At 37.9% G+C, this 22,151-nt stretch overlaps 1 protein-coding gene across 1 annotated transcript in view; it reads right to left on the reverse strand.

The window, feature by feature from the left end:
• Positions 1–243: 243 nt before the first annotated feature.
• PDK3 (pyruvate dehydrogenase kinase 3) overlaps positions 244–22,151 on the reverse strand; it is a 54,812-nt gene continuing 32,904 nt past the window's right edge. The window contains exons 4-11 of the mRNA XM_030474275.1: positions 20,150–20,334; positions 17,950–18,039; positions 14,410–14,487; positions 12,175–12,251; positions 10,880–10,981; positions 10,163–10,273; positions 5,134–5,247; positions 244–4,032 (exon numbers count right to left, since the gene is read on the reverse strand). Of these exons, the coding sequence (XP_030330135.1) occupies positions 3,889–4,032; positions 5,134–5,247; positions 10,163–10,273; positions 10,880–10,981; positions 12,175–12,251; positions 14,410–14,487; positions 17,950–18,039; positions 20,150–20,334 (901 nt within the window). The 3' untranslated portion in view covers positions 244–3,888. The remainder of the gene's footprint in view (positions 4,033–5,133; positions 5,248–10,162; positions 10,274–10,879; positions 10,982–12,174; positions 12,252–14,409; positions 14,488–17,949; positions 18,040–20,149; positions 20,335–22,151) is intronic.

A 22,151-nucleotide genomic window follows, 5' to 3' on the forward strand; every position in this document is an offset into this window, starting at 1 on the left:
CAAAATTCCACCCTAAATACTAAGTTTGGGCAGAAGTGAACAGGAGATTGCACTACACTGCAAGATCACTCCTGCTCACTTCTTGGAGAAAGTGAACTGCTCTTTCAAAGCAAATTCTACATGCCACTGAAGACAAAGGAAAGTATGTTATCCAGTTGGAGCAGCAAGTGTTGCCTACATAGCCAAGAAGCAGCCTGAGTTTTCCAAGAACACTACAATTAATATCCATATTCTTTAAGCATGTGTCGAGGGACCTGCTTTAAACACTGCCCAAGAGGTAGCACAAACTGCAGCACGACAAAAACTTTCTCAGTACTATCCTAGGTCACCACAGTCAAGTACAGAGGCAAAGACTACATGTAAGTTGCAAAAGAAGCATTTCAGTATCTTCTGAATGTTTCTCATCAAGTGCAGATTCTGAAAGACCCCTTGTCAGCCTCAAAATAAAGCCTAGAAGAGCAGGGAGCACAAACAAGTATATGACTTGAAGATACTTCAGTATCTATTAATGTTAAACTAGGCAGGGGATTATTAAGATTACGCTCAAGACATAACACCAGAAAAATGCACACCGGACAAAAAAGTTGAGCTGTTTGTTACACTACGACATACAGAAGTTGTTTGTAAATTCCCAGGAAGAATCAAGGAGCAAACATCTGTTGCTCAGTTTGTTTCTTTCTATCACTAAACACAACAAATACAAAGCATTTTCACTGAAAACATTTTTTTCCTACTTATGTGTCCTGTAACTCAAGACAAGCAGGTTGCAACGTTAGCAAGTCATACATCTGAAGTCCATAAAAAGAAATATACTTTTATATCATCAGGAAGTTTGGTATTAACAGCCTCAAGATATTAAAACAAATAATTGGAACAAACTCCCATCAAAGATAAAAATAACTGAACAAAGATCAGTATCTGAAGTTAAACCAGCCATATTAAAACCCCATCTGCCTTCATTTTTCAGGAACTCCCACTGAAAAACTCTCTCCCAATCGAAGGTCTGCTGCTGTTGTTTCCCAAGACAGTTTTCAGACTAATACCCCTATGTAGAAACATGGCACAAGGATTATAAACGAAGAACAATTTATGGCATACCTGGGATCTCCACTAAAGCACCGGCTGCCTAAACAAGGTTAGAGAGAAAAGTGGCTTCTCATATTCACCATAATGCACACAAACAGACCTTGGGAAATGGAAAGAAAATGCATTCCTTGTGCTCTACCATCCTGCTTCAAGACGTTAGTACATACTCAGGGTTCTTGGAAATAAGTGCTGTTTTGGGGGACTTCAGTTTTCAAGTACTCGAGCACTTCAGTCCTGAAAGCCAGCCAGTTGTTTTTGTGAACAAAGTGGTGAAATGACTAATATATCGTAGTATCTTCCACAGCATCTTCAGCTTTCATTCACTGGCTTCCGTGGTTTATACTCACTTCATGAAAAGAAGTTCAATATACCTGCATCCTTTCTTTCTGTTCCCTCCCCTCTTCGTGCATAAGGAGACAGCCAAAAAGAAGCGCCAGGTCAGGATTTACTGCTTCAAAATACAACTTCTAACAAAAGTGAAAATTAGCTTTTTACAAAAACTTAGCATATTTTAGGAAATGTTCTAGGAAAAGCTGACCATACACAACTGGGAAAATACTAGTTTCATCACAAATTTCTATTTTTAAGCAAGCCCTCCTCTGTGGTCACTAGAAAACATACACAATTTGAAATTCATTTAAAAAACAGTAAGAAGTTATGGGTGAGGGCACAAGTCAAGTGACTAAATTTTAGTAGCTGTGACTTCCAACTGGTGTTTCGGTCAAACTATTACTCTGATTTCACCCAGCAGCATAGCTGTATCGCTTCAGTAGCAATTTGCCTTCTCTGCAGCAGTGGGAAATTATTGCTCCAGAAGCCACAGGCGTTACACCCTCTCCATGCCATGTAAAGATCCACCAGCCAGGGTCAAATGAGTCTGGTTCAGGAATAGGACAGCCCCATCGGCACGCTTCCTCTTCCCATCTGCTGGCAGAGGGGCCTCAGCAGGGCACAGCTTAGCAGGTAACGAACCTGACGGCCTTCAGCAGCTGTCCCAGTACTTCCACCTCCAAACAGTACGGCAGCACTTCAGAGATGTGTATGAGAGCACATTACAAACAACCTGGTGCTCCAATGTGACTCACCTATACAGTGTAGTGAAGCCCACAGAGCCTTGAGCCCTGCAAACTCACAAACTAATCACATACAAATTCTTCTAACTGACTGCAACAGATAGAAGTTAAGGGTTTGTAAGGTAGGGACTCCAGCTCTTCAGACATGGGGATACGTGAAGTTTATTGCTCAAACCGTGTTGTAATCCTTTGATGAAATGTGCTATTTAAGTGCAAAGTACTATCGTTGAGTCAAACTAAGATTTTCATTTTTACAAAATACCTAGGAATTCCTCAGTATTTCCCTGTTTAATAGATCAGTTCTTTATAAAAATAAATACTGGGAGGACAAAAGGGCCAGTTCCCCCACAGTTTTAGTAAACAAGTTTCATTTTTCCATGCTAAAATCTGCAATATCTTTCAAAAAAATATCAAAACACCTATGAGAAACTGAGGGTGCATCAGAGTTGCTCACAACTCACCTCCTTTATTCCCAACAGCTAGGAGATCACCAGAACTTCTAAACTTCACAAATTTTTCTAGTAGGCCATAGGATCAGAAACATTATTTGGAAAAGACTTGGTGAGGAACAGTTTCCTAATAGTCAGCAATAACCCTTACAATAAATTTAAGGGAAAATACTTAGGGTTTTTCTCTTTGATGTTTTTTGTTCCTTAAATCAGGTACAAGCTATGTTTTGTCCCTCTCATTTCTATGATATCTCCAGTTTCATGTATTTAGACCAATGACACTTTCCAAAAGCTGGTGTACAACATCTTTATATACACTACAAATTCAGGTTACCAGACTATAGTCAGACATTGAATATATAAATAACTTTGCAAACTATTTACAGGTTTTAAACTAATCTGGTTCCAAGCAACCAACACTCTTAAGGCAAATTCATTTGTATGACTGGCTGTCTGGCCTTTCAGCATTTCTTTCCCCTCCCCAACCGACCCAAAATGATAGGCAATAAACATGAAATTGAATTACGCCCTGCCCCTGGATTAACAGAATTTCTTATATGGAGAGATGATCCAACTACTTTCCACAAAACAGGGAAAAACGTATAGAAATGCTTTTCTGTGTTTGTGTGTCAAGAAAATCATGACGGTGCATACCAAGAAGTGGAAAACCCGATGTCTTACAACAACATAATTTTTGTATGCACTTGACAAATGGATTTGGAATTTGGGGAAAGCATCACTTTAAAGCTGCACAACCCTTTTTAGAACTATGCATTTAGAAGCTCATTTGATACAAGATCTGAAGAGCTCAAAGGGATGCTTTTGTAACAGGTGACACCGTGCAATATAAAATGCAGCAGAGTGGATTTTCAAAGCATATGTTTAACTACATTAGAACTTTTATATCATATTGCTGTGCAAGATACTATTCACCATTTAAAGGTATTATGCACATTTGGCCAATCCTTACCTTGGCTATTTCAAATAGTATCTTTTTGTTACAACATTGCATTCTTAAGTGCAATCAGTGCAATCCCTTTTGTCAATGCATGACTGAAGCAACCAAGCATATTCTGGTGAAGTAGACAGGATTCACATACCAAACATGCTTACTGCCTTCCTTTATGTCCCAATCATCACTTTGTTCTTAGTATTTTTCAATGCCCTGATTAGGTCTTTGTTTGGAAGTAATTAGCTACTGTGGTTTGAAGGATTCTGGAACAAAGCAGAGACTTTATACTGAATGCAGAGGTCATCTCTAAGAGACAAAAGGCGGCAAATTATCGATTTGCTTTATATTTAGAAGCATCCCTTGGTTCACTGCTAGGATTGCTCCAGTCATCTGCTTCAGGTGTGGTCTTGTAGTGTCGCCACGCTGACTTATTAAAAACGGGAAGTCTTTCAAATGATTCACTTGAAAGGGCCTATGGAAAAACAAAAGCAATGGTAAGACATCATCACAGACACCAAGAGCAAGATGATACTCTGGGGAGTTCTACAGTTACAAGTTCTGTATTGAACAAGCGTGTCAATTATCCAAGTGTTACATGTCACAACACTGTTTTGAAAATACTTTTAGCTGTGACTAATCGCTCTACTCACAGTCAAAGTACTAGTCATAGTAAAGTTAAAACAAAACAGTAACACTTTCAAATATATTGCTTTTTTCCAATGCGCGAGGTCTACAGAAATAGCAAGAAAAACGTTTTGGTCAAAAACATTTTAGGGAGATTTGTCATTGACATGGGGCAGACAACTACTCTAACATTTCACTTCTCCAGCAAACTTGGACTCTGTGAGCACACTGATCTGTGAGGACTGATCTAGTGCAGTCCATTGGCATGCCTTTTTCCACTGAGAAAGGCCATACCTTTTTTCCTCCACACATACATGCACAGGATTAATCCCATCAGAAACTAAGGTTAGCACAGGATTCCACAAGTCAGTGGCTACATACAGCAAGGCACAGCGACAACACTAAGTCAATAACCTGCATCTGAGCTATATGCTATATTCTTTTAAATTCCCTGATGAAATTCAAGCAGTTAGTTTCAACCTTAAGCCCCTAAGGAGCCTGGGATCTCCCAAAACATGACAACAGGATCAATACAGTCTATTGTACAAAGGTCAAGAACTGCACAGAAAAAGAATATGAACTAGTCAGAAGTTAGTCAACAGTCTTGTCAGTTTTATTGTGGTCAGACCTTTTAGAATCAAAGTATTCACCAAAATTATCTCCTATCACACAGTTCTTTGGAAATTCAGCACTTATAATGGATTAACAGAATGTAAAGATTCAAAACTGATGACTGAAAAATGAAAGCAAACTAGTATTAGTGCCAGGTTAATATTTATAACCTTGGGTTTTAGGACTCTGTGTAACTGATTTAGATAAGATATAACGAAGACAGCAATTACCAATTTGAAAACAAGTTGAAGAGTGAAAAGAGAGTAAGGTCACTTATTCAGCTTGCTATAAACAAATTGCATCACATTACTAGCTTATAAAAGGGTCAAATTCATACCTTCAAATAAATTACAGCATCTGAACCAACACCTTCCATGGAGTAGAGTTTAAGGTCACCTTGAAAGTACCTAGCGTACAGACGAGAAATTGGCAAGCCATAGCCAAATCCAGCCTACAAAAACAAGGAAATAAAAACATGATGGAAAGTTCAAAAAGCCACAGATCACTGAAAATAAATGATACCTAAATATTAGATTTGCATCAAAATCCTTTTCAAGCTTTATTACTCAGCCTACACTGTAAGTTGGCCTTCAGCCTTTTGATCTTCATAATCTTTTCTCCCCCCTTGGCATCATTTTTTATTTTAGGTACCAAAAAGAAAAAATATCAGAGTCCTTTCTTAGGACTAACTTGACCATTTTTATTTTCTCAGAGAGGCAGATAGGTGTAACATATAGTACATGCTGCCTCCAATCAAAGCAAACTGATGCTCTCTTCTGCTTCCTCCCTGATTACCATTGCTATGATACTCCATTCTTTCTTTGATACAAATCAGGGGTGTCAAACATGCTGTCAAAGCATGTTTGTTCTCCCCCAAGCCTAGGATTATTATTCTCAAATGCCTCAACACTTAGAAGACTACACAAAAAAGCCAGAGACAACTCTGTTTACTTCATCTAAGTCACACCATGAAGTGATTGCTGATGCCATACTGAAGTACAGATCAGAAGACCACTGCAGAAGACTACACACAAAACAATACGACGCAAATAATCCTCGCTGTTGTTTACTTATCTAGCAAAATTATGCCGTTAATCTTCAAAACAAAGACTTCAAATGATTAAAAAAAAAAAAAAAAAAAAAAAGGAGAAGGCCAAGAAAAGACTTGTGAGCATTATATAGAGCTAGTATGTAGTACCACTTTATAGGAAACCCCTTGAGGGAGGGATGAATATTAAAGAACTTTGTACTACAGTATCCATCTGTCCTGGGTTCAGCTACAGCAGTCATTTTTCTCCTCCTTAGTAGCTGGTGCAGTGCTGTGTTTTTTAACTTTCAGCCTGGGAACAACGCTGATAACAGCGATGTTTTCAGTTGTTGCTAAGTAATGTTTGCTCTGACCAAGGACTTTCTCAGTCTCATGCTCTGCCACGGAGGAGGGGAAAACGGGAGGAAGCAGAGACAGGACACCTGACCCAAACTGGCCAAAGGGATATTCCATACCACAGCATGCCATGCCCAGTATATAAACTGGGGGGAGTTACCTGGAAGGCCCAGATCACTGCTCGGGTCGGGCTGGGTATCGGTCGGTGGGTGGTGAGCAATTGTATCCTCTCCCCTTGTTATTTCACTAATCGTTATTATCACTGGTGGTAGCAGTAGTGGTTTTGTATTATACCTTAGTTACGGGACTGCTCTTATCTCAACCCATGGGAGTTACATTCTTCCGATTCTCCTCCCCATCCCTCCGGGAGCAGGGGGAGGAGAAAGGGGGGGAGTGAGCGAGCGGCTGCGTGGTTCCGAGTTACCGGCTGGGCTCAAACCACGACAGCATCACAAATTCTCTTGCTGTTATCTATTATCTCTACAGTATCTTTTGACCTCTTTGCCTTGTTTTTACAGAAGTCTAAATTTAGTAATCTTAAATTGGTTAGTTTCTTACTCAGCAGTTCTGAGCAACATGAAAAACAGAAATGCCAAAGATGCCCTTTCCCACTCACACTACTTGTCAGTGTCCATTTCCACAGTCAAAACAGTTGCTTAGCAGCACTTCTCCAAATAACAGTATGCTTTAAGCACATAATTCTCAGTCTCTCATTAGAGATACATGCATCACTTTCAAACATCCGGTCTTGAAAACCAGATGCAGTTCTTAACTTCTAAAAAAATGGAAGATATTTGACTATCTTAGAACTAAGAAAAAAAATTCCAAAAGCTGACTTGCATCTTTTCTGGAGACCAGATAATACATTATAGGAATTAAAAACCACAGCAACCAAAAGGCAAATTGTAGATAGTACATACCTCTAGGAACAGCTCAAGTAAAGGGAAGCATCTAGCAATCCTGAAAACACATTATACTTTCCTCTCCCCAGAATTACACCTCCCTAAAACCCATGCCCAACTTCTGTTTCCCTCCTGCCCCTTCCAGCAAAGTCTTTTTACGCTCTGTGCAAGCCCTCATCATTATTTCATACTGCTCTCTTCCAAAAATGTCCTGTCTGTCTTTTCTCTACATTGTCTTAAGGGTATTTTCCAAAACAGGTAACTTATAAGAAATACGAAGACAACAGATCCCAGATGAATACCTTGTTAAGGCAAGATCCTGCAAAGGGTCTATTTTGTAAAAGACATTAAGAAGCCATTACTAAGTAGGTCTGTGCTTAACCTAGAGGACAGAATATAGTCATTGATGGCACATCTGCTTTGAGAGGGAAAATCTTTTTAGAGCCAATTTCTCATTAAATATTACAGTATGCATTATACAAACAGAAAATTATTACATTTCTGTGTTACAGTGTCTACAGGTTTAATTAAGCCTAAGCTACATTTCTCCCACTACAAACAAATGCTGCCGGAGAGAATAATTCTTTAAGAAAACCTAATTCTCATTACACATTACCATGCGTTTCTAACATTTTCACTATGTGTATAGCAGTACAGATGAACACAAGACCTAAGATCTGAATGCTTCCATGCTCACAAGGTTTCTTGGCAGTTTTTAACAATATCTGCAATGACACTGTGAAAGAATTTCCACCGACCGACAAAAAGATCCCTCTCTTCTGCTCCCCAAGTCCATGAATGTTTCATAAACTAGACAGGGGATGATATAGCAAGGGGAGAGTGTGCTAGAACAGAAGAATATGACTATTTACACTGCACTGCAATTTAGTATATTATCTAAGTCAGAACAACACAAGCACATACCTACCTACCTTCTGGAGCACCATAATTCTTAACTGGTTTGGTCTTTGGCACTAAGCAATTAAAAACCTCTCCTTCTCTATGAACTTTAAAGGGCATTTATGCAGAACCTTTCTGCTGAAGCATTATTTCCAGACTAACACACAAATAATAGTTGGATCTGGGCCATAATACATAACATAGCAAGCTTCACTGTTGAGTCCTTTTTTCTCTTAGTGAAAAGATATGCCACAGACTCCTAGTTCTTGATTTTTGTCTTTCTGCACACACATGTAAATAATGGAGCTTAACAACTGTTCTTGACATTCAGTAATGTACAGGCATCGGGTCAGACTCACAGGGCAAAAGCTGCCAGGTTCACAGGAGAGGGGAGTACCTTGCAGGTCTGACTACAGTGACATAGAGACTGAAAAAGAAAGCAAGGCCTGAAAATAGGGTACGGCAAAAGAATATTAAGCACAAATGCCACAGAATCAAAGTAAGCGGTCTTGAAGATGAGGAAATAAACACAGGAATGCACTGCTAAAGATGCACAGGGGAAAAAAAAAAAAGAAAGAAAAAATAGTGTCAATCCTAAAATGAACACATTTTACAATCAGAGAGCCATAAAGGAAGAGATATTTTAAGAGTGAATACAACTGGTAATCAAGGTGTAAGTTTATAGTGAGAACAAGTTTCAGGAAATCCTTGTAGGCTGATATAGTAAATTGCTGATCAAAAGTGAGACAGAACAAAGGCAGATTATGAATCAAGATTCTACCATTTGTGACAAAGCAAAAAGGCTGTATTTGAATTAAGGCCTGTCCCCTATCACACATCCCGTTCAGGAAAATTTCCTATGAAAAAGCATAAGTTTGAAATATATTACTAACATGTGTTGTAGAAGTAGGAGCTGTGAAGTATTAATATCAACTCAATGCAGATACAGAACTGAGATTCACACCTACCGTGGTGGCATCAAACACTGGTGAAAACAAAGCAATACACTTATATGCCACAATGTTATGAACTGTGGACTAATAGTACCAAAGACTTTCTGCTAAAAACCTAAAAAGCAATTCATTATCTCTGAACACTCTGAACTGGTTTCATCCTCAGCTCACTGTTAATTATTTTAGATCCGAAATAGCACATTCTCTCTGTGCCATATTTTAATAGCTGCCTGAGGGCACTTCACACACAGAAGTATCAGCAGGGGAAGGACGAAACCCAACACAAATAAAACAAAAACCTTAAGATTATGCTACATGAGTGTTCTTAAATAGGGAAAGGAAATTTCTCAAAAGCATCAACTCTTTTTCGACATGTCTAAAGATAAAGGATTGCATCAGAAGCTATAGAGAACAAAGATGAGAAGAGGCAATAGAGTGTAAGTATTAATCCACTTATTTGAAAACCAGTCAAATGGAACAGTAGCTGTATCATTTCTATCATTATGAGTCAATATGTAATTTAACAACATAATTTAGAAATAATAATTTAATTTTAATACTAATTTAGAAAATCATACTTGCTAAAAGTATCTAACATGTTCAACACTGAAATAACTTTCTGCTTAGAAGAAACTACGGGGAAATTTGGTTGAAATCTGACCCTGATACATTGCAGAAGGGAATATCACATGAGATATTTCCAGCTGAACAGAAACATACCAACTGTTCATACATGCAGGTTTGGGAAACTCTTAATTTTTAAATGTGTTTTTACAGTCCATAGCTTATATAAAAATAATTTTCGAAGTTCAAATACATGCTTGTGCACTACCAGGAGGTGCTTCTCAAGTGTTAGAATTCAGACAGTGTGGGCTCACCTTTTCAATACATTTATTATAGGAAACTTAGATCAACAGTAATTTACACACCAAAGAAGAGCTCATTAGGTTAACCACCTTCTCACTAATGCAGCACTAAAAATCCTGTCCATTAACCTGTGAAAATATTGTGCTTATGCAGGCATGCTTGTTTCCAAGAATATAATGTTAAGACAAAGAAAAGCTATTTTCTATTCCACAGATTAAGTCATGATAACAGAACACATTTTCTCTTGTTAAACATAAAAATTTCTTCACTGGAAAACCTGATCCAGTAAATTGTAGTGAAAGGAAACATACAAACAGAGCAGTTCGATGGGACATTTAAACACATATTGCAATTTCTTACCAAAGGCACAGCTCTCGAGGGCTCCAAACTAGGCCTGGGTGCTGTTGAGTACATGTAGTTAAACAATCTGTCTATTTTTCTTAAAGGTACACCTCCACCTTGATCACTTATCTAAGGAATGAAAAGTTCAGAGTTTTAAGCATTATGTTCTGAAAAAACCCTGCGAAAGGCCAGTAGCATTATGTAAATGACTTCAGAAATATCAAAGGAGCAGCTAAGGGCTTTGGGTTTGTCTAGTTTGCGAAAAAAAGGAGTCTGGGGGGTGACCTCATTGCTCTCTACAGCTTCCTGAAGGTGGGAAGTGGAGAGGGAGGTGCTGATCTCTTCTCCCCGAGATCCAGTGACAGGATGCATGGGAACAGTTCAAAGCTGCATCAGTCAGGGGAGGTTTAGACTGGACATGAGGAAGCATTTCTTTACCAAGAGGGTGGTCAAACACTGGAACAGGATTCCTACAGAGGTGGTCAATACTCTGCCTGTCAGTGTTTAAGAGGCATTGGACAATGCCCTTAGCAACATGCTTTAACTTTTGGTCAGCCCTCAAGTTGTCAGGCAGTTGGACCAGATGATCCTTGTAGGTCCCTTCCAACTGAAAATATTCCAATGTATATGAAGTGTCAGAACCGATACAGTAATTAATTTGCTTTTTCAAATTACAAGTCATACTATTCTAAACCTAGCAGGTTTATATGCTGCATATTATTTTTAGACATTTACCTTAATAGACAGATCTTCTTTTCCCAAAGTGACTAAGGTTTTGATCGATGGATAGCCTTCTTTTTTACCTTCATGCAATTCCACTGTAGCTCTCATTGAATTCTACAGATAACAGAAATAAGTGGTCTTGATTCTAACTTTACCACATATGCTTTCTGTGACAACTTAGAATTTGCATTTATTTTGTTGAATCTAGATACTTTTTCCTACATTTGTATACAAGAAAGAAAAGGCCGTATTTAAAACAAATTCAAGAAGTGCTTTCAAGTCAATGAATTGTCTACTTTTACATCAGAACTCCATTATACATTTACCTATTTAATATAGAGTCAGAGAACATAAAGCAGTAATTTCCACCCACCCAACCCCTCCCCCCCACTGTGTGAAATCAAGTAATTATATATAATGGATGACAACATCCTTCACCTTGCAGAACACCAACAGTGATGTTCGCCACAGAGAGCAAGATTAGATTTTCTCAGCCTGGGTCACACAGTTGTTAAGTTACCATCTACCAATCTGACTTTATCGTAACTATTAGCAGGGTTTCCTCTGCCAGCCCATCACAGATTACCATTACTTACAGCTACAACTTACTGATTTCACACCGTTTCATGACTTCTACAAAACATACCTAGAAGTAATGTAGAAATTCTCACCTGCTCTGCCCTAGAACTAATGTTACAAATGGCGAAGCAGGGGAAAATTTAAATGAACATACATGACATGTCAGAAATCAAACCCAAAATACCATTATTCAAGAAGTTTCTCTCTGACCAAATGCATTTTTTCCCCCGAATTTCTGGTGTTCAATTGCACCACCTAGAGACCACCTGTCTTACTCAAACGCATACAATAGCTCTCATGTTCCATTTTCACTGTTGTTCCAATTATTCAGAAAACACAAACCAAACCAAAACATCCTTTTTACACTATTCAAAGACATATAAGTTGTTTTCACAATAAAGACACTGATCCTAAGCAGTCCTCAAATATGCAATAAAAAAGCAAGCTTATGAAAATTGCAAGGTAATGAGCATATATCAAAAAAGACCATCATGAGTGTTGAAAGCTGCAAAAGTGCTTAAGTGGGAAACCAGATTTTTTTTCTTAAGTACCCAAGGGCATAAGAGAGGGCTCTAAGCTTCTAACAGCTTCAAACCCTTTTCGCTTGTTTAAGATAAGCTTAAAAAGCAAACTGAAATGACATTTAAGAGCTGTAACTGAGCAGAAACTCAATTTCAACAGTAGCGTAAGTTCATAAAACCTTCCAAATAATAACAAGTGCAACCTACCTTGAATAATTCAAATAACATATGAAATAAATGAGAAGGTACATAGACTACTTGAATAGGCTTGTTTGGAGCTTTAGCTAAAAAACAAAACAAAAAAAAAAAAAGGAAAAAAAGGAAATTTTTTTTTAAACCAGTATTTTGTAGCATTTCTATCTACAGAACTAACATGAACCTGTAGTCAAAAACAAGTATGTAAGCAGGTTCTAATTTTCCACATGCAACATTAGCCCCATGAAGTAAAAACATAAAACTCAGTTACTCCTATCACCTGAAGTAACACATTATAATGATGATTTTCAAAGACATCTATGTCAACAGACTGTTAGATATGAAACTTCACTGAACAATGGTTCAGTTGGCATACATACTCACAATGCATGCCAAGAGAACTTTCCCACTAGAATGGGAAACATTTTTTTCTTCACACACACAATATTCAAGCATGATATCTGCTGCACAGAAAGATTATTAAACTAAAAAAACCCTAAATCCACAACATTGTTTAAATAGTCTAAAAACAACTACATATTTTTCCTTAATTAAAACACGAAGTGTAAAGTACTCAAAAATTTTCAAAATCTATTTCAAACACTATCACAGTTTTCTTGTCCCAAATCATAACTGAATTATTTGTCCACTACTGCCCTGCTGTTAGTGTTTCCGCAGAGGTGTATGGTTTGGCACAGCTCTGAATACTAGAACGCCGATTGATTTGGCAGGAAGTACTACAGCTCCATTTAATACATTCCAGGACACTCTTGGTGCTGAAGATGCAGCTGTCTCTGAATATCTACTGGCATTCAATTATACAGTCCCAGCTTGTCAGACTCAGCAGAAGTTCAGGTTGAAGAAAAGTCTCTGAATGTCTGCTTCATAAACTGCAGGGAAAACCAAACATGCACACAGACTGATGTGTGCAGACAGATGTGACTGGAGTCAACTTCTTCATTTTTGGCACTGAGGGCTGATAATAATACCACTTATTACTTCAAGAGACACAGTAGTGAAAACTCCTAGGAAAAGGAGAAGACCAAAACAATGCTCTGCATAATTAGTTGCAAGGCAACTTGCTGTTTTATTACGTTAATTTTGTTAGAGTCCATACTCCAGTTCTCTTATACATCACCAAAATGGAGGCAGACTGATTCGCACTGCTTTAAGGCATAGAGTATACACAGAAAACATATTACTGCTGCTCTTGTGAGCTCATCTGCAAAGTCACTTTCGTCATCTTGATAATAAGCTAGTTTAAAGGAAATAAGTAATTCTTTCCTCACTTCTTTTTTTTCAGATTCACCAACTTGTTTTCTCTACTGTGGATATTTTTAATTAGCCCTTCAAATGAATTTTTGCATTGATTCCTCTGCTGCACCACTCAGTACTTTTAGCTCAAAAATCACTCAGTTTTGGAGAGGGAAAGGTTGGGTCCTTTGGTTTTGGGAGAGGGGGCTGGTAGTAATGCATCCAACTTGATAATATCGCTTTGTGCAGAGAAGTATTTCTACAATATTAAATAGCACTTTAAGCAACATACATTCCCATTTATCACTCCACTGAGTGTTACCCATTTCTGAGACTTTTGCAATTCTACTGCTGAAGTTTGGAAGCATCTTAGTCTTATGTTTGGATAGCTGTCCAAAATTTGCGAGAGGATCACTCAGGATGATTTATTTTTCAACTTAGAAAAAATAATCTACCTTTTGTCAATAGAAATTATGAACAAAAATCTATTCTCATCAATTTTGTAGCACTGAATTTTCACCTTTGCAATCAACTTGAAACAGACTTTCATCTAAGAAGTTTAAGGACTTACAGCATAGGCTATGCAAAAAAAGTAATCTAATTTTGCCACCTTACATAGAAGAGCTCACCACTAGTGCAGAGACTGACAGTGGAATTTATAGACACATTCAAAATTAAACAAATTTCAGCTCTATTAAAACATTAATTAGAAGGCAGGCGTGTTTGCTTCCCAGTTATGAAGATTCCTGACCACTTTATTTTCGTTGAAGTGACAGCAAATTTAGCAGCTAGCACTCCACATTCAGCATCAAGAGGTAAACATATCATGATGAGAAGCTGTAATTCAGGTGCCCATGTAGACACATTAGAAGAAAAGTAACGGCAATACAGGACTGCAGAGTTCAAATTGTAACTTACAATTAATTAACAAAACTAGAAATCAAAGCATTAGAAATGCTTTTTCCTACATGCATCACTTAATTTCATAATTACCATTGAATTCTTCAACTTCCAGCTCAGGTGCCACCAGATAGTACTGTTCACATAACATCTTAGCTGTTTCATAAGCGTCTACAAAACAACAGAACACTGATTAAAAATCACCTAGAGAGGATTAGCAAAGTTCCTCCTGTATGAGAAAGATGACAAGCAGAACGCTCACTTTAGTAACTAGTTTACAAGTGTGAAACTGGTATCCACTCTAATCCTTTTTTCTCTGTATGATTACAGCCCATTTGTCAAGAAAGGGCAACTTCTATTTAAAGCTCTGCAAACAAAAGCATATTAGTAAAGACAAGCTATTTTTTATCTTTGTTCAATGCTTGAAAACCAGAAGGGTATAATCTTAGGCTGACCATAATATCTACTTATTTGTCATGTGCTGATCACAATTTAATGCTTGTTCTTTCAATCTCAAACAAAAAAGGGATGACATTGCAACCACAAATTCATTTTTTCCAACCACAACGCTGTTTACAATACTTGATTTTCAAGGTCTTTTGGGGGGAAAGCTGGAATCTAAGATTCTTCATTCTTTCCTACTGAACAAAAAAAAAAAAAGCCTCCTCAGAATCCAAATCAGGCTTTATGGATTGTCAAAATACAGCAAGAACGTTTAAGTCATCTTTCATTTGACAGCTTTCTTACTGGTTCTAAATATTCACTGGTATGTGTCATTTGCAGAAATATTTTAGAAACAAGCAGCAAGTGTTAGGTTAAAGAAACCACAAACTCGAGCATGTTCTAGCTGCATTGCTTAAGCTACCTTAACAGAAGTGGCTTCCTTGTAATAAGTACGGGCTATGAGCAAGCACACAAAAAGACAGGCAGTTCTGCAGACAAAGAACTCTGCTAAGATACCATAACAACTGCATTTGACCTCACCCTACATGTATCTTCTTCCTCCTGTCCAAAGTGACACTACAAAAGAAAACAGTCACTGCCAAGACTCAGAGCTATGTGACAAGCACAAAGAAAGAGAAATCACTAGTCCAGAGAAAGGGCTGGTTACCTGCAAAAGCTCTCCTTTACAATGTCTACAGAAATCACCACTAGCACGCCCTCTTATCTGAAAACCATTTCTATCAGTTGTTCTCACACCTGCAGGGCTGCACATATCACACAAGGCTGACACAAATGCTGCTGGAGGTCTAGTAAAATGGGGCTAATCAACACTGGAACTTTTCTTGATCAAGTCCTGGGAATGTCTCACAAAAATCAGCTATCCAGTAGGAATCTTTTGTGTCAAGATGGTCAGCTCCAGAGACTTTCTAAAAGGGTCCTGTCATTAACACAATAAAATGTGTCCTAGTAAAAAAGATCAAGATCCCATTTAACATCCAAGCAGCACAGAGAACCACCGCCTGGGATGTGCATAATTTAGGAAAAAAATATGCAGGAAGAGCTACACTTACATGACATTCTAAGATTATCTCAGAACTTCTATGGCCTTAGGAGCAATCCTGTGCTTTAGAAAAAGGGGAATAAGACGCACAGCCACAATCTCTACTCAGTCATCAAAAGCTGAAGATAGCAATAAGCTAGTATAACCATAAGGCCGTCTACATGGAGAAAGAAATGTTAGCACTTTTCAAAGAGTTTCTACATCATAGAAGTAAAAATTATATGGATCCTGGGGGCAGGAGTTGGATTTCTATTGTGGAAAAAAACTTTAAGGCCTCTATAAAGCAAACTGATAACTGTAGGAGAATAAATTAAAAACCCTTAATCCACAGATGGGGATGCAGACACAGCCACTATACAAACCTTGAGAGAATCAAAAGGCTCTGAATAATCCATTTAGCCTCCCCAAATTCAGTGCCAAACTCTCATCCATTTTCAAGGAGTAGACATGTTACCACTCTTGAGATGAACAGGAAGGAGCCATCGCTTCATGATCCAGTAAAATACCCAGCCCAGAGCAAAACTCTGTCAGAGTCTGAATGCAGTCTTACATTCTACCTTCCTCTCAAAGCCAACTCTTTGGCAAAGTTCTAAGAAAGAAAGAAAGAAAGAAAGAAAGAAGGAAACTGCAAAGTTCAAAGCGTGCTTCACGTTGTGGCTGGAGGTAAGTAGCAACAAGAGTGAAGGACCTATCAGTACCTCTAAAATCCTGGCTCCAGGAACAAGATTTGATTTGCTATCAGCTCAAAAATCTTATTGTAGGAGAGTCAGTGAGACAGAGACCCACCTCAGGCAGTTACAACACTCAATGGAGCTGCTTGAAATAAGGAGTAACTGCTTAAATCATTTCTTCAGTGTTTCCAGGGCATACAGAGCTTGTAGCAACCACATACAGTGCCAAAAATTAACATCTTAACTCTGACAAATTGCTCAGAATGCTGTCTGTGAACCAGAACATTTTGGAGCTAGCACAGTATACAGAATATAAATTAAACCCTCACTCATTCTGTTAGGAAATGGCCTCAATCACCTTGACAATAAACAGGCTGTTTTTAAGGACTTCTTGCTTCTTTGAAAGACAACACTGCATACTGTTTATGATACCCTTGTTTTGTGGAAGATCTATTTCAGCCTCTGGCTTGAAAACTGGACTGAGCACCTTCTGACACTATGCATTCCTCTGTTCAAGGCAGCAGCTATGAACTTGATGATCAAAATGGATTCAAACACATGGACTAACATATGCAATGCTAAGGTCAAACTGGAGTAAGATCAATCAAAAGAAAAGAACGCTGCTGAAAAAAAGGCCACCTTAGAGACGAAAGAGAGTTAGAAGCCAAGAAGCCTTCGTAACAGCAAAAGTCATCTACATTACAAAGCAAGCTATCATGCAGGTCAAAGTCTGACATAAGAAAGATTTCCCTCTTACTTCACCAAAGGCTGAGAGAAAGCGAAGAGGAGAAACACATTCTTCCCCTCTTGCAGCTGCACAAACAGCAGTGAAGGATAGAGGGTAGAAGTCACTCCTATGTAATTACCTGTATTTGTAAATAGATACACCCAGAGTGTGAACAGGATTTAAGCAAAGAGCATTTCTAATGCGACTGCCATTCAGGTCACATACGTGTCTTCTGCATAAAGAGAGAACAGGCTGTGGTATGATCAGATGCATGTAGCAAAGAGGAGTTTCCCTGGAATATTTGTACACCTGAGGATGTTTTACTGAAAGGCCTAACTAAACCAACTGGAAAACATCAGTTACTCTCAAATTTTCTTTAGTATCAGCAGCAGATAAAAAAAGCAGTACATGAGAACCTCCTTCTAAGTATTTTAGGGAAGAAAACATCTAAAGTTTAACAAAACACTTAAGACACTTCATCTGATATTTAAAAGGACAGATTAAGGTAATTAAAACATTGTTTACTTAGTTCCATTAAAATACCTAAACTTTCTCCATTCTCAATAATGAAGACATGAGAAAGTCTAAATCTGCAAGCAACTGCAGAACTTCCATCTCTTCTTTTATTAAATGAATTTAAATCGCTTTCAGTCTCTTGTATCTCAAAAACATACTTCTGCATATTCTAAGTTGTGAGGTTGTTTTTAATCAACACATTAACATCATCTTACCTTTAACCACCTCTGCTACATTACAATTAGGATCAATACTTCCAATATGTTTGGGATGAGCAGGATTAATATCTCCACCAAAAAGAAGTGCTAAAAGGAAAAAAAAAAAGGGGGGGGCAGTAAATTATCTATCACACTTGAGGCAGCCCAGAGAGTTTAAATCTGATGGTATCTGAAACTTAGTGGATAGTGCATTGTTTTGTAAAAAGATACTCTAGCAAATTGTCAGAATCCTTGTTTAGGAAGACTACGTGCCTCCCTCCTCTGTTTTCTTTTTTCTTTTTCATATTTATAGCTAAGACTAGCTAAAAACAGAAATAGTGGTGTGGGAGGGCTAAAGTGGAAAACTTACATTTCAAAGTGGGCTATCAAAAATTAGATTACACTAAAATGTAAAATGCTTCACTCATACCATTACATCAGAACAGAAGCACTCACCACAATGGAAGTGTTACAGTAAAAAGGACTGACGAACTGTAAGACAGCGTTAAAAGCCTTTTACACTCACCTAAGCTGCAATTTCACAGCTGGCACACGGGTGTCTCTCACTCGACCTTCCCCCTGACTCTCAGCAGTATGCTCCCTACTCCCTCCTTGCAAAAGGATCTAGCACTCACCAGATCCTTCAGGGAGAGCAGCTCTCGAAGTAGTAGAAAGGTTTTACACTTCTTTTGCAGAAGTGATTTTCTCCTATTTTAGCAAGTTAGTCATCTCTGATATGAAACAGATGCAGTATGAGGTGAGCAAATGACAAGATCTGAAAGCTTTTCCTATTCTGGTCATGGTGAGCTAATGCAATGGCACACTGTGCCTTGCAGAACTGCACTGTAAGAAACAGCCTGTCAATAACGTATGAAAGAAATGGAAACTACATAAAAACTCATTTCTGCATCCTGCTTTCCAATTATCATCATCATCAGTGCTTCAAGATTAATATCTGCCATCACGGATGGATCACTAACATTGTTTACCATAGAAAAATTCTACAAGATTAACTAAACTTGAAGCATCTGTAAGTGGTTTTAAGTTTCAAGCAATTAAATAAGAGTGCCCACAAGAAAAGCCATTTCAGTTCAATTAAATAAGCTTAATGTTTCAGAACTAGTGCCAATTATGCTACCACTTGACCCAAGAATTCTATTAGGAGAATGTTTTTACTTATTGCTAGAACTCTTCTATGGGAGCCTTTTAACTTAACTTGGGTTTATGCCCGTTACTTGTCTACCCAGGTAGAAGAATAAGCTGCACATTTATCTCATTTTGTGTGCTTTGCCACACTGAAGTTATTTGTACACACACAACAAGGCATTTGTTAGTCACGTTAAAAGTTACTGGAATGACACACATCTTGTAGTAAAGTACTTTGCACTACAGTATCTAGTGTCTGCATTATCTGTAGCGCACTACAGCTTCTAAGAGCTCACAAAAGCAGAACACTGGGCAGACAATGAAGCTCTAAAGCTAAAAGACACAAGATACGCTAAAGAGATCACAAGACTGTCCTTAACTTTATACAGATCACTTTCTGCATGGTTGCACATATTGGTTACTAGGAGCTGTGCAAGTAACTCCTTTCACTCTGTAATACGAATATAACAAAGTTTATTAGTAACAACAAATTAAACAGAACCTAATGACAACAGACAACTAATTCTAGCATTTATTCATAAAGAGTGAATAGGAAGTATGAGAAAACAAGGGATATAACTTAAGTTTTAAGTTAGAAATACTCAACCTTTTCAAAAGGTAAGAAAGTCTAGATAGCTTGCTGGAAAAAAAACAGCAGTAAAAATTCATATAGTGCATAACCTATTCAAAATTTATGGCATCACTGCATTTCATTATGGAATAAATGTCAGCTCTACAAACTATGTTGACACATTTGTGAGCAGAAAGACACAGCTACTCTACTATCATCTAAAAATAGTTTACGCATCACTACGCAAGCTGTCTCTGCCAACAAAGTTAAAAAGCGACAGCCACACTGACAAAGCCTGACAGTTGCAGAAGAAACCGCACTGCTGGCTTGGATTCATTCCTGATAACTGCAAAGAACAAAATTAACAGGTTGCCAGAATATCTTTTACTGTAATTTGCACAAAATATTAAGAATTAGTCATGAGTATAAAAACAAGCTACGGCTTCAGGCTTACAAGCAATAACTAATGAGTTCTCAAAGATGAGAAAGGCAATTACTTACTGTGTTGGTTAATAAGCATACGGAAAGAGATGCGGTTCGTGTAGAATCTATCTAGAAAATACTGGATGTTACTGCTAACAAATGGATCAAAGCCATATTTTTCCTTGTATTCAATCACCCCTTGCGCCATGGTTGGAACCACATCATTGTGTCTGTTCCTGACTTTAATTAAAACATCTAAAAAGCTGGAGGAAACAAAATCAGAAACAGATTGTTAAGAAGTATAATTAAACTCCATCTCTCACTTCTGCTTTCAACTCCTCCCCAAAGCATCCCTTCAAATTAAATCTCTCTTCACCATTAGCAGAGAACAAAAGGAACAAAAGATTCTTTTATTGCTATCATACGCACCATGGTAACTCATTCTCTAACAGTAGCTGGGAGATTGGAAAAGAAGCTTGGGGAAAACCAACCTGACTGCCCTTCATAATTTGATAAGTTTTACACTACTTCCCAACACCTCAACCTGTGCAGTGTAACTTTCGAATGCATTTCCTTTACCTTGCATCTGTTCTGTAAGTTTGAATAACAGGATGGGTAATTATTATCAGTGTGACTTCTGTTCAGTTTCCTTTTAGACCACTGGATGGCAGAGCGCATACAATGGTGCTCTGATGGGCTCTTTGTGGTATCGGGAAGTTTTAGGAGATCACATAGCTTTTAACAAGCGGCTGTTTACAAGCACACACTGACTTTGAAACAGCTTGGAGGACTTTTGTTTCTCCTACCAAGGCAGTTCAACACCTATGATCTTAAAGGTGCTCATCCTTTTTGCCCCACACATGCAAACTCTTACATACTTGGAATATTAATTATTAATAGCTTTATAAAGCTTAGACATGGAAAATCAGTTACTAGTCAACTGTGTTACATGCTCCAATATTAAATTAACACCAGAATGATTACATGATCTTGTTTTAAAAAAAGCACACAGTGAAGCACAACTTTAAAAAGAAAGTACAGCTGGGAGACTTGTTCAGCTATGCATGTGTCTACAATTCTACAGATCCTTTTCAAAGAAACAATGGCAGAACATTCTCAGTAGATTTATAACGAATACTAAAATTAAATGTATTATTAGAATCATAGAATAGTTAGGGTTGGAAGGGATCTTTAACGGTTATCTAGTCCAATGAGCAGGATGAAAACCACCAAAAAGTAAAAGATTACCAGTTAGTCACATTTAAAGCATCTGCTTCCTTCCTTTCCATAACCCCTTACCCAAGACAATCTTCTGACAGTACACCGTACCATTCTTAACAAGTGATACACTTCTAAAATTATTTCTCCCACTCTACACTGCTAGCTCTAAAGGAATGTAGGTTTCGGTTTCTATAATTTTTCATCATCCTCAATTTAACCACCAGTTTTTGTCTCTGTGTTAACTGCTCAATAGTCTTTCAACACTATGTTGTGCATAGAAAAGGGGAAGTTTTAACTGCCTAATTCTCTAATCTAAATACTATCACAGTACAGAATGGCTGCTCTCTTACTTACCAATCTTGCTGACTTGACAGCTCAAAATCTTTTAATGTTTAAAAGGTTTCTAGACTCTTTTTATGGTTATGTCTTGATTCTGTGTGATCTATAACCACTGAGATTTGATGTTAGTTTCCAAGACAAGACTAGTGCCTGGCTGTACTCATGCTACTTCTCTGTTTCAGAGCCACAGGACACTAGCTAAGAACACAGCAGAGAAGCAACGCTTACAATCACATCTGAAAGACAACTCGCAACACTCCCTACTGCCTGCTACTTGCTGACAGCTTTGCTATTTGTTTTTAAATACTTCCACTATCCACAATATATACCACATGATGCTAATGTGCTCCATGAGGGCAAACCATTCACTGATATCCCACTACCAAAGCGCTTAAATGCACAGAGCGTGCTGAAGGGCAAACACAGGATTAGGAGGTTCATCTGTTACAGACCAGCATCAAATTATAGCTGAAGCTTAGTGTGCAAATACACACAATAAAGGAATTCTTCATTATTGCAG

This window comes from Strigops habroptila, chromosome 2 (genome assembly GCF_004027225.2).
Source record: "Strigops habroptila isolate Jane chromosome 2, bStrHab1.2.pri, whole genome shotgun sequence".
Classification (NCBI taxonomy): Eukaryota; Metazoa; Chordata; class Aves; order Psittaciformes; family Psittacidae; genus Strigops; species Strigops habroptila.